Source organism: Ambystoma mexicanum, chromosome 6p (assembly GCF_040938575.1).
Source record: "Ambystoma mexicanum isolate Mex_15411 chromosome 6p, UKY_AmexF1_1, whole genome shotgun sequence".
Taxonomy (NCBI): Eukaryota; Metazoa; Chordata; class Amphibia; order Caudata; family Ambystomatidae; genus Ambystoma; species Ambystoma mexicanum.
Window position 1 is genome coordinate 1217351615 of NC_090935.1, and position 12933 is coordinate 1217364547.

Below are 12933 nucleotides of genomic sequence, written 5' to 3' on the forward strand. Positions count from 1 at the left end.
GATGCAGGTAAGAAGTTTGGTAAAATTCTTGGTTTTCACCTTTCTCTTCTCTTCTTTCCTTACAGGTGTTGCAGGATTGAGGCGGGCGTGGCTGGAGACCAGATCCAGGAGCAGACGCGGTGAGCGTTCAGCTGCTTGGATGCAGAACAACGCGAAGCGTGAGCTACTGTCTGGGCGTGGCTTAAATAGCCCCCAAAGTAGTTCCAGGTAAGTATCCTTCCCTGGCCACGCCCGAGTGGCAAAATAGTCCCAATGAAAAAATAGTCCCTTTTAGGTCTCAGGGAGACCTGAATCTTGCATCATGGTCTGCATCAGGTAAGTGCACAAAACACCTTCCTTTATGAGCCTGGCGCCTATGGCGCCAGGACTGAAGTCCAACATGAGCCTGGCGCCAACGGCGCCAGGACAGAGTCCAAAGAGCCCCTATAAGGGGCCGCTGGGCTTTTACCCGGGGGCATGATGCCTGCTCCCGGGGGTGCTGGGCCTGGCCTTGTGCTCTGGGGGTAGGCATCATGACACCTGTTCTCCCCACCCCCCGCTCATGCCCTGTGTCTCTCTCCTGTTGGCCCCACCCCCCGCTCATGCCCCATGTCTGTCTCCTGTTGCCCCCCACCCCCTGCTCATGCCCCGTGTCTCCCTCGTGTTCCCCCCACCCCCGCTCATGCCCCGTGTTTCCCTCGTGTTAATCCCCCCAACCCCCCCGCTCATGCCCCGTGCCTCCCTCGTGTTCCCCCACCCCTCGCTCATGCCCCTTGTCTCTCTCCTTTCCCCCACCCCCTCTCATGTCCCGTGTGTGCCCTGTACCCCCCCGCTCATGCCCCGTGTCTCCCTCGTGTTCCTCCCCACCCCCCGCTCATACCCCGTGTCTCCCTCATGTTCCTCTCCACCCGCTCCTCATGCCCCGTGTCTCTCTCGTGTTCCCCCCACCACCGCTCATGCCCCGTGTTTCCTTCCTTTCCCCCCCACCCCCTGCTCATGCCCCGTTTGTACCCTTTTCCCTCTCACCCCCCGCTCATGCCCATGTGTCTCCCCTGTTCCCCCCCACCCCCGCTCATGCCCTGTTGTGTTCTTTATATACCCCGCCTTCCCTTTCCATGGTGGCCATCTTGGTAAAAGATTTTCCTTCCTACACCGGGACGCCGCAGGCGTTCCGGTGTAGGAAGGAAAATCTTTTTTTTTTTTACCACCCGCTTTCCCACTTTGAGGACATAAGATGTTAGTGGTCTTCATCTATTGAAAAGGATGTTATGGTTAAGTTGCACTAATAAAAACCTATGAAATTCAATGAAAAAACTTTGTTAAAGGGACATTATGGTTAAGTTGCGCTACTAAAAACCTATGAAATTCAGTGAAAAAACTTTGTTAAAGGGACGTTATGGTTAATGTGCGCTACTAAAAACCTATGAAATTCAGTGAAAAAACGTTGTCAAAGGGACGTTATGGTTCCAAGTAAAACCTAAAAACCCTTGAAATTCGCCAGTTACGGTAAGCTAAGCAACCATAACTCGCGCCACCGCCGTGCACTGCTAAGACTAACACCCAGGACATCAAAGATGACATCACAAATGTCATTGATGACATCACTGATGACATCACATGTCTGGCTCACTCTTTTTTCTTTTGCTGACATATCTAGGCCACATGGTTTTCTTCAGTAACAGAAACTAAAATTTTTATTTTATTTGTAGACGTATCCTTCAAGTAGGTTCTTACAGTCATTCCCTTAGAGTCCAGTCACATCATATGAAACATATACATACGGGAAGACACAAGCTTGAAAGACAGCAATCCTTTTTGTGCATAAACATAATCAATAGACTTATGAGCACTTTCTGATAGTTATGTTGTTTTTTTATGGCTGTACTTTCCCTGTATATGGTTATATTTGTATACATTGTAATCCCACTACTTTCCTTAGGGTCCAATCACATCAAGTGATACGTATACCTAGGGTAAATAGCAGCTTTGAAACAGAGCAATCATTTATTTGCATGAAAATAATCAGTTAAATTATGAATTGTTTCTGCTACTACTTGTGCTTTTTTGCTAACTTCACTTTCCCTGTATATACCCATATTGGTATGTGTTCTTGTCTTTGTGTTTTGTCCATAGTAATGCAATTATGTAATACATGTGTTTTATTAGCTACTTATTACATATTTCATAGTACACAAAAATCTATTAAGAAAACAATTATCATTTCATTATTCAACATATTAACATTACGAATATTATACCTTCATCTTGTACACTGCACACAATGTTATGTTTCTGTAGGAGTAGCTTAGTATACTAGATAGAACCCCATAATAGAATGCTATTTATATCAATGCATCGTTCAATGCACTAATTAGGGTATGATATTTATTGCAATGATCCTTGACACTTGTTTCGCAACATTATAATAAGAATCCCTTGTACACATATTTCATGAAAAATACATACACATGTCATCAATGACATTTGTGATGTCATCTTTGATGTCCTGGGTGTTAGTCTTAGCAGTGCACGGTGGTGGCGCGAGTTATGGTTGCTTAGCTTACCATAACTGGCGAATTTCAAGGGTTTTTCGGTTTTACTTGGAACCATAACGTCCCTTTGACAACATTTTTTCACTGAATTTCATAGGTTTTTAGTAGCGCAACTTAACCATAACGTCCCTTTAACAACGTTTTTCACTAAATTTCATAGGTTTTTAGTAGCGCAACTTAACCATAACGTCCCTTTAACAAAGTTTTTTCATTGAATATACATAAATATATATGGAGTAAGTTACTTCGTGCTCATTTTGTGAAATGGTGAAAATATATTGTGTTTTAATTGTATGTTGTTGCTGTTCTTGTCAATTCTGTGTAAATCTTCTTGGGAAATATGTTGCGTAAAATGTACTGAACCGCTCTTTTTCTATTTGTTAGATAATTAACTCCATTCACATCTAGCCTGGAGGCTAGAGGGATTCCGGTGAGAACTCCAGGGACCACGGGAAGAAGGAAGAAAGTGTGTGGCGTGCCATACCCCCCAAACCAGAGACAGAAGGGGAAACTGGAGTGCCCACTCCCTAACAAAGTAAATTGAGCCGGATGAGCTCCAACATAAGGAAAAAGGGAAAAAAGGGGTGTTTGGATGAAAATCCCACTCTGCCCTGCTCTTCCCCACGAAAGACTCATGGAAGAACCAGACGGGGAGGGACATGTGGGGATTAATCAAAGCCCCCAAATAAACAAAAACTGAAGCGCCATGGAAGCATGGTCTCCCAGCGTTCATAAAATAAAATAAGAAAAACCTTTACACAGAAACTGGGCCCCTCCAATTTAAAGGCAGAATGTGGGGGTTTCTGTTCATAACACAAGGATGTGCTATGTGAAAAGGCTTATCTGTCATTACAAAAGGAAAAGCAGCCTTTTTAATTAACAGTGGCAGAAGAAATCCAAAGGCCCATTTCACATGAAAAGCAGGATTTTGAAACACAGACACCAAAATTACTTTGCATGGGCGTTTGCAGTTTAAAGCAAGACAAGAGAAAAATGTTCCTCTGCCACCATAAAGATGTCAGGGAAAAGACTTAGGCCTCATCACGAGTTGGACGGTATGCTGGTGGTAAAAGCGCTGGAATACCACCCAATGCTATTAGCGTTACCGCAGCTTGGTCCGGCGCAATTTGTGCCGGTTCCCGAGTTGCGGTGGTGCTGCTAGTCCCCATTTGTTATGAGACCATAGGACTCTAAGGGGCTTTTCAGTGCTTCACATGCAAAATACCAGCAAACATTTAAAAAGAAAAGCCCACTTTGTTTCCATGAAAAAGTTTCTGTAGGCCCGAGGCAGACCTTTTCGCTTGCTTTGGGGCAAACTTCACAAAGAACTCCCCCACTGAATGCTTGGCTGGCAACCCAGCTGTTTACAACTGCAATAAAGTGTGGCTGCTAGGAGGTGTTAAAAACAGACTTTTCCTAGACTTGGTGTCTCTGAAAGCTCATTTCTGTGCAGAGCAAATGGCTTTAGCTGGTGCATGACTGGAATGTGGGGAGGGGGATCTCTGTGTAGCAAATGCATCCCCCATTTATGATCTGCAACTTACACCTCAAAAAACAAAGAGACTAATAAAAACACTGGCCAAGATGGGCAAATGACGCTGGAGACTTGAGGGCTCCAATTTACATAACTTAAAGCTCTCCTATTAATTTAAAAGGACTATTATTATTTTGGCATTCTTCTGAGCAACCATACACCATGCATCCTTGATTGATATGTCTTTTGATATGTAATTTCCAGGTGATTTTGTTACAATAAAATTCATCCACCTGCGACTTAGGGAATTGTAATGGCGTGCTAAAAGTTGTTCCTGGCTACTATGAACATGACCCGGATTTAAGGGTTGGCGAAATGTTGTGGGGTACAATTAGCAATGTGGGTAATAAATGACATGCTCCTAACTATTATGCTATATGTAAAAACAGTGGAAAATGGCCAAACAGCTGTGCAACATGGTGCAGATCCGGCTGTCATTTTATTCAATTTCTCATGATTAGCTGAGTGGCAAAATGTATACATCATGGCAGCTACTAGTAAATCACAAGGTTCTTGACACATAACTAGATTTTTACCAAAATGTTGACATGGGCACAAAAGAGGATTTCAAATGGAAGTTGCCATATGTCTGCTCCAGACTCTTAAACCAATCCATAGAGAGAGGCTGGACTTGGGAGTATAGAGAAGGGTAACTGACCAATCCTATTTGCGAGAACTCTTGCAGGTTACTGTCCAAGATGGTAAACTTGATGGCATCATAACTAGTATATAAAGTGGATGCACTGTTAGGAAGAAGGAGAACTGCTAAAATTACAATCGAACGAGCTGCTAAAATTACCACCGACAGAGCTGCTAAAATTACCATCAGAAGAGCTGTTAAAATTACCATCAAGCGAGCTTCCAAAACTTATCATCTGACAGCCATAAGGAAACACCAAAAAGAGATTTGGCTGAGATTGCATCTGAGTGGAGCTGTCTTTTGTTGGGAAGGCCTGAAAGCTGACTGGGTCCTATGGCGGAGAACTGGGGTCCATCCTTGAGATTGTAGTGACCAGACCCTTGCCTTGTCCTTCCAGAGGGTCCTAACATGCAGCTGGCTTTCCAGAACTTTAAACAGAGGTTTTCTATGTAAGTAGTATTGAAGTCTTTGCAACCAAAAACTGGGTGAATCTACTGGCTTTAAATAATTTCCCTTTATAGTTGGTGGGCCAAGGGGCAAAACGGTGTAGATCCTTAGCCTATTTAACTAAAAATATTAAATTAATTAATTCCCCTGGGCGGAACACGATGCAGTGATTTTTGTTAACATTCGGAATTAACAAAGCTCATTCCCAATGTGCGCGGAAAACTATAGACTGTAATGGCAATGGGTAATCCTATTTTGCCTGTCAACCCTGACGTCTTTTAGGAAGAGGGGTGTCTTTGTCCCTAAAATAAAAAAATCCCTAAACTGTCTGCTTCCCCAACACACGCCTTTAAGTGGAGGGGGGTCTGAAATGCAAAATTCTCAAATCATCCTAATATTTACCATCCAGCTTCCCCAACACAGACCTTTAAGTGGAGGGGGGGTCTGAAATCCAAAATTCTCAAATAATCCCAAGTGTTACCATCCAGCTTCCCTAACACAGGCTTTTAAGTGGAGGGGGTCTGAAATCCCAAATTCTTGAATCATCCAAACTTTTCTGTCCAACTTCCCCAACGCAGACCAAAGTAGGAGGGTGTCCTGAAAAACCCACTGCTAAATCACCCTGTGTTTATTTAAAACCTGCCTTTTAAACCCGCAGGAAAACCGAAATTGTACAGCATTGCAAATGTAAAGTGATGTTATTCAGGGACCAGTGTTGATGATCATTTATTTTGAAATTTCTGTAAGTAAAAATATAAAAAATATAAAATATTTTATAAAGTAAAATATTGTGAATTAAGTTTTCCCGACCAAATTGTGTGAGTTAGTTATGTAGAGAGAAGTTTAAGGTGTTGTGCCACAGATAAAGTGCTGACATTTTAGCTCAATTTTCTATTACCTATCATCCAAATAAATACAAATATACTTCCTATACACCGGCCTAGTTCTTCACTCATTGGTAGCTCAGGGGAGAGGGATCCAAAGGGTATGATATGCATCAGAATTAGGGCTGAATAAAGAACTGACATTAAACCGTTTATTGTGTGACACCTAGATTGGGGAGGGGAGGAACTCCCTGTGTGGAGGGTGGCCTCTCAATAAACCGTTACAGAGGGTGAGGGAACCAGAAGGTTGATGATTCCCCAGTGCCACAGAAGGTTCCTTTTGTAATTGGTTCACAAAATTCCTTTAGCGGGTCACTTGGAAGTGACTAAGACATCGGACCAGTTGTCTGCAAAATTTACTGTGTTCAGCCACACCTGGGAGGATCACTTATCCCACCTGAAACAAGTGCTTGAGGCGCTGCACAATGCAAGTCTGAATATCAAGGCCACAAAGTGCCAGATGGAGCAGGGCACAGTGACTTACCTAGGCCACCTGGTCGGTGGAGGTATGATACGATATGATATTTTATTTCTATCGCGCTCATATACATAAGTGTTTATAAGTGTTTCAGAGCGCGACAAGGCAAGGGAGGGGAACAGGGGAGAACAAAACAGTGATCTTACTGGGCCCAGTCACATTGAGAACGCGCAAGTGAATGGGAGGGAAAAGGGGAAAAGAGCATGGAAGTGGGAGAAGTGTAAAAGTGCGGAACATAGGAGAAACAGATAAATATTAATAAATAAAATAAATAAATAAGGCGATAAAGAGTGTTAGTGCAGCCAGCAAGTGGCAAGTGCTGGGTTTAGCCGACAGGGTATGACTGATAAGTGCAGATGAAAAGCATAGTGGGGACAGTATGGTTACAGATACAGACCCTAGTGCAAGGGGTGGCCCGGAGGCAGTGCAGGAGGGTAGCAGGGTGAGCAGGTACCTGGGCCCAGGGGACAGAGGGTGGCCAGGTGCAAAGTGCCGATAGGGAAAACAGATCAGCAGGGGAGAAAGGGGGCAAAGGCAGAAGCAAAGAGGAAGGTGCTTCCTGAACCAGAGATGGTTCTCCTCACGTTTCAGAGTGGCAGAAGGGCTGTTCCAAAAGGAGGCCCCAGCCGAGGACAGATATCTAACTCCTGCTTGTTTCTTTGAAAAAGAATGGACCCTGAGGGAGTTAGAGGTAGAGGAGCGAAGAGCTCCAGAGGGAAGGTATTTACGGAGGGATTCCAAAGGGAGGCCCCAGCCGAGGACAGACATCTACCTCTCAAAGCAAAGAAACAACCTCTCAAAGCGAAGATACAGACTGTGAAGGATCGGGACATCCCCACCACACAGACGCAGGTGAGAGCCTTTCTAGGTCTCACCGGGTTCAACCAGTCATTGATCAATGGGTATTGCCATGCCCCTGAATGACATAACTTCCAACAAAATGCCCAAGACAGTAACTTGGACCCCTGCATGTCAAACAGGATTTAAAGGATGGATTGTGCAGAGCCCCAGTTCTCAAAGTGCCAGACTGTGGTCAGGAGTTTCATTATCCAGATAGACACCTGTGATTTTGGGATTGGAGCAGTGTAAACTCAGTTGAACTCTCAAGGGGTAGAGCAACCTGTTGCCTACATTCGCAGGCGATTGACAAAAAGGGAAAGGAACTGGGCCGTCATTGAAGTTGAAACCCTACAACTTTGGATTGAACTTTACGATCCAGACAGACCACCAGCCTTTTCAACAGTTAATGGCAATGCAAGGGGAGAACCCTAAGGTTTTGCGTTGGACGATATCCCTACAGGGATTAGATATAGACATCCAGCACAAGCCAGGCTCCCAGCATGGCAGTGCAGATGGCCTCAGCTGGTACGTCTGCCTTGATAATGAACCAGACCCTCACTAGGGTGGTGGTTCACTTGTTGAGACTGGGGGGCATGTGAGGAACTCGACCATCTGCAGTGGGTGTGTGCTCGTCTGGGATTTTTGAAATTTTAAATAAAATTGAATGATGGTAGATCAAGCTCTGGAAAATGTGTGGGGCTAATCCACACACATTTTCCTGTGCTCACTGTGCGACATACACATAGACCTGTGTACTCTGGGTGGACACAGCCTACAGGCACAGTCCCTCCTCTCTTAGTTAGATGGGATATGACAGCCAAGAGTACACCATATCATCTCAGAAAGGTGAGGGCCAAACCTTCCCCCTGCCATGGCCAGCCTAATTAACTAACAAAGGCTCCATGGGTCCACCCTGTCGTTTTGTTGGGCCGTGCAGCTGGTGGCAGCAATTAACATAATTAACTAACATACTAATAGAGTGTACTTCAACCAGGCCCACATGGGGCCTGGCTGCAGAGGTTAACAAAGGAGACAGGAAACCCCAACAATCTTTCATATGCACTGTGTCAACCTGAAGCCAGCTCCCACACTTAGTATCGATTGACAGTGAAATTTCATGTCTGGGACTGCGTGTATTACAGTAGTCATCTCCTCAGGGAGACCCAATTGAGAAGGAAGCGTATGTGGCGCCAGAAGGTCTGGTCTTGCCGCAGCTTCAAGGGAGAACTGCAGAGAGAGAGATACAGAATGCAGAGGACTCTACAGCAGCTGCAGAACCAGTACCCAGCCAATGCACAGCGTGCCCTGCTAGACTCTGCAGCAAGCTTCCTAGGGTGGAAGTCCCACAGAGTCTCTGAACCAAACCAAGGACAAAACACCTGCCTGCAACACTCTCCTCAGCTTTGGCCCTTCCACCTTAAAGGATGACACAAGCCCAGTGAAAAAGCGAGGAAAAGTGCATCGACAAGCATCTACCGACATCTGTGTTGAGCCATACGAGCTGCCATCGACTGCAACGTTGACTGTTGCTACGCCGCAGTCACTTAAAGCCATCCAAGACATCATGGCCAGTGCTTCAGAATCGTCGTCCAGCACTGAGACAATGATTCCTAACCCTGAGTCACTGTGTAGGCCAGCCTGCAGCCATCCATTCAGCTTCACTCGTGGAACTGTTTGCCGCCTGATACCCGAACCTGTGTCCCGTCTTGATCTCTGTCACAGAAGCTGCAAAGCACCCTGAAACTGACTTGACCCCGTTGATCACCAAGAACACCTACAAGCACAAGGTACATTGTAGGTCTGTCTCTCTGGTCCTTCTCCAAAGGCCCCTCGAGGCATTTTAGGATCCATTGCTCGCTTTGTGCTGAAGACAAGTATCCTTGAACTGTTGCAATTATTTACTATACCGACCACCCTCCTGTCAGTATCCAGAGTGCATCCCTTTTTCCTTCTTGAAACTGTTTGTCCTCTGAATTCCTTTACAGGGTTTGTTGTATTTCATAGTGTTGCTAGAACTGTCTGTTATATGATATAAATAAATTAGATATTTTTATACAACCTTGAATGGACAGTCCATTTTATCATTGGGTAATAATTGTATTTTCGCTGTGTTGCAACTAACCAACGATCCACGACCTTTCGGAGATAAGCCTGCCATTCAGTCCACATTACCAAAATTGGAAAAGGAGGTTTATCATTTGCTTGTGTTTCCGATCTGTTCGGATCCCTTCTTGTGTAATAGAGGTGTGGGGCTGATTTATGTTTAGAAACCGATGTTCATCTGATAGTCTTCGCTGGATGACTGGTGCCCCGGAAGTTGATTTGTCACAATGACCAGCCAGAAAAGCATGAAGGATGGGGCATTAAGCCTATTAGTCCCAACAGGGAGTAGTGGGGAAGTAGTTGGGGTGTTGGGTGACAGGTCGTAAGTTTAAGCACCATGATATGAGGCACCGCTGAGCAGCTTCGAATATTGGCTCACATCCATGAATAAAGTCTGGGTTCCTGCGAAGATAGCTGGTTGGTGTGGATTCCCCGTGTGCCCCTGAAATCTCCTGGCACTCCCTGGCATTTTGGTGATTTGACATCAGCCAAAGCCATTTGCCTGAGCCCAACCAATACATGTGTGAACATGGCACACCCATGCTAGTTGTTGTGCTCTTCCTCGGGGCCTAATCATTCGCACAGAGCCTGTGTGTGGGTTCAACCTTCTTTATTCTTTAGTAAGTAACAACTAACTTCCTTTCCCTCAGGACCTCCCATTCCACCCCGCTCCCACGTGCCCTCCCTTCCCTTGTGTACCTTCTCTTACAGGGGCCCTGCAGTACTTTAGTCCACAACACTAGTTTCCAAAACATTGGTGCTGCCTGACACCGGAGTTGTGCAAAGCAGCTGCCTCTTATTAGCCGACCCACCCAATGCATCTCAATGCATATTTTAAACGCATCGAAAAAAATACGTTTTCAGGGTGAGGACCACAGCACGTGCTGAATATACTTGGTGTCTTCCAAGTTCTTCCACGGAGACAAGCGTGGGGATAGTCTGAGGTGGCACCGCTGGGCGTTCCCTTCCCTCCAGCCTCACCGTCCTGACGCAGCCACAACAACCAGCAGCGGGAGCCCTCACTCGCCCCCTCCTCCCACGCCCGGCCGCCGCTCTGCCTGTGTTTCCATCCCCAGTCCCTTGGCCGCCGCCTGTGTCGAATGGCTTTTCCGAGCGTGCATTAGAAGAGCGCGGGGAAGGAGAGATGCGCCTTCCCTCTGGCTGGGCAAAGCCCTGCTGCCTCCTCTGAACAGGAGCCTTGCGCTTTTTCTGCTTGACACGTTTGCTTGGATTGCATTATTATTTTTTTCTTTTTTGAGAGGAGGTGTATGTTTTCCTGTGAGTGCACCAAGGAAAAGGGGGCTACCATGAAAATGATCCGTTTTCGGAGCTCCAGCATCAAATCCTTGAACCTGGAGATGAAATGCACCGTCCGGCTGCTGGACGATTCCGAGATATCTTGCAACATTCAGGTACATGGGGAAGGGGGGCGGGGGAAGGGATTCGGGCGCACCAGGGAAACACCCGTGTAACGCGCTGCTTCCCCGAGTATGATGGAAACCACAACAACAAGAATAGCCATGCCTGCTGCTGCTGATGCTGTGTGGAGGCGGGCTGCTGGCAGGCAAGGAAGCACGCACACGCCGCCACCACCGCCAGCGCCGTACAGTAGCAGGTTGCGTTGTCAATGTGTTCTCTGCCCTGCCTGTCGCCTTTCACGCACGCAGCATGCCCCTTCTCCTCGGGCTTCTTCAGCTTTGCATTTCCTCCTCCTAATGAAGCAGCTCGGCGCCTGTCAGCCAGGCGTTGCCATTCATTAATATTACCAAGTTCTGCACGGGGAAAAGATCCAGGAGCAGTCCCGGGAAAGCGTGGCGCAAGCGCAGCAATGTGCTAGGCGCTGAACAGTTGCCCGAATGCAGGCGGCGTGACGAAGCGTGCCTGCAGAGTGATGTCGAGTTTTGTTTAGACAATCTACTTCTACTCAGTGCGAGGCACAGGTTCAAGACAACAAGAACGGCTAGTCGCGTGCGGCGCCCCCGTATCACCCCCGAGGGCAGCCCGTCCGCGAGCTGGCCCCACGTGGTCGCAAGAACCCCTGGGGGACGCGCACCAGTTCCACGAGAAGCACAACAACAGCCTCCAGGGCAGCAGCCATCCCTTCCACCTGACAGCCCCCCGGGAACCCGCGACAAAGGCTCACAGCCCGCAATGGCCATATCCGCAGTCACAGATTCAAAGCAAGCTGTCTCTGCTGTTATACGCCGGGTGTTTGATGTCCACCGGCTCCGTGGGGCATTGGCCGGACGTGTCACTCTCTGACCTCCCCCGGCCACACCAAACACCTGCCAGTCGCCCGCCTCTAGCTCGAGCACAGGCGGTGGAAACGGTGCGAAAGCCCCCACGGACGCTGCAGGCGGGTGCTATTGTATTCGTCTGAGTCCTGGGGGTGGCACTTTCAGTCTAAAGTTGTACCCATGCTCGTCTGCATTCTTTATAAAAGCACCCTTTCTCTTGTTTTCAGCATTCATTTTAAACACCCCTTATTTGCGAAATCAAGGAGTCGCTAAAACAATTACAACACCCTGATGCTTGAAATGTTCTAACCTGCACAGGACAAACGGATCGCTCTGTGTTTGGCCCCACTTGTTTTCACCTCAGAAAATTGTTTCACACAAGCATCTTCTGAATAAAATGTGCACGTGTGTATGCGTGATTACCTCACTGTTTACATGTCAACTTAGAAGAGACATTGCACAATAGCGAGAAAACAATCAGACTTATGTGGTGCAGGCATTTACTGTGGCATATACACAGCATGGGGGAGAGGGGAGGCTAATGGCCCCTTCCCAGTGAGCTGGGACTTGTCAGGGAAAGGGGCCACTAGCATGTCACATTTCACACTTTTGTCTGCAGAAACCCAGCAATACATCGTAAGACTTCAAAGAAACACGCACAAAAAACAACCCTTCATCGGGATTTCATGGAAGCAAATGTCTGTGTTTTACACCTCAAAAAGCACCCCTTTTCCTCGTTTCGGGAACGAGGATGCGTGCCACAGAACAATGCAAGTGCCACCACCGGGGTCTGGCTGTTGTGCTACTGCCCGCGTTATGGCTAACCCCAAGGATAAGCCATGTGCATGGCTGCGCAGAATAGTGCCCCCACGCAGTGAGGCGGCTGGGACATTCTTTATGCTTCGGTTGGGGTCGCGGCCTTCCCCGGGGTCTGCTTGCACGGCTACCCTCCCAGGTGCCGAACAGTAGGCGAGCTGTACCGGGAAGTGTAACTTGAATACCGCGAAATGCTACCTGTGAGCCGCCTGGCCTCCTTTCGCCACCTGCTCTGTTAGCGGATACTAGCCCCTTGTCTAGGAAGCGCGAGCCCTGCTGTGAAACACATACCAGTTACTCTTCATCGACCAATTCTGAGAACCTTTGTTTATATTGTGCCAGGCGGCAAATAACTTACCCTTGTTGCTTCTTGCCACCGAAAGGTCCACCACATATTCAATGCTAAATATAACATCCATATGC

At 47.1% G+C, this 12933-nt stretch overlaps 1 protein-coding gene across 1 annotated transcript in view; it reads left to right on the forward strand.

Moving 5' to 3' along the window:
• The first annotated feature begins 10383 nt into the window (after positions 1-10383).
• Positions 10384-12933, forward strand: part of FRMD3 (FERM domain containing 3) — a 924195-nt gene continuing 921645 nt past the window's right edge. The window contains exon 1 of the mRNA XM_069625881.1: positions 10384-10869. Within this exon, the coding sequence (XP_069481982.1) occupies positions 10726-10869 (144 nt within the window). The 5' untranslated portion in view covers positions 10384-10725. The remainder of the gene's footprint in view (positions 10870-12933) is intronic.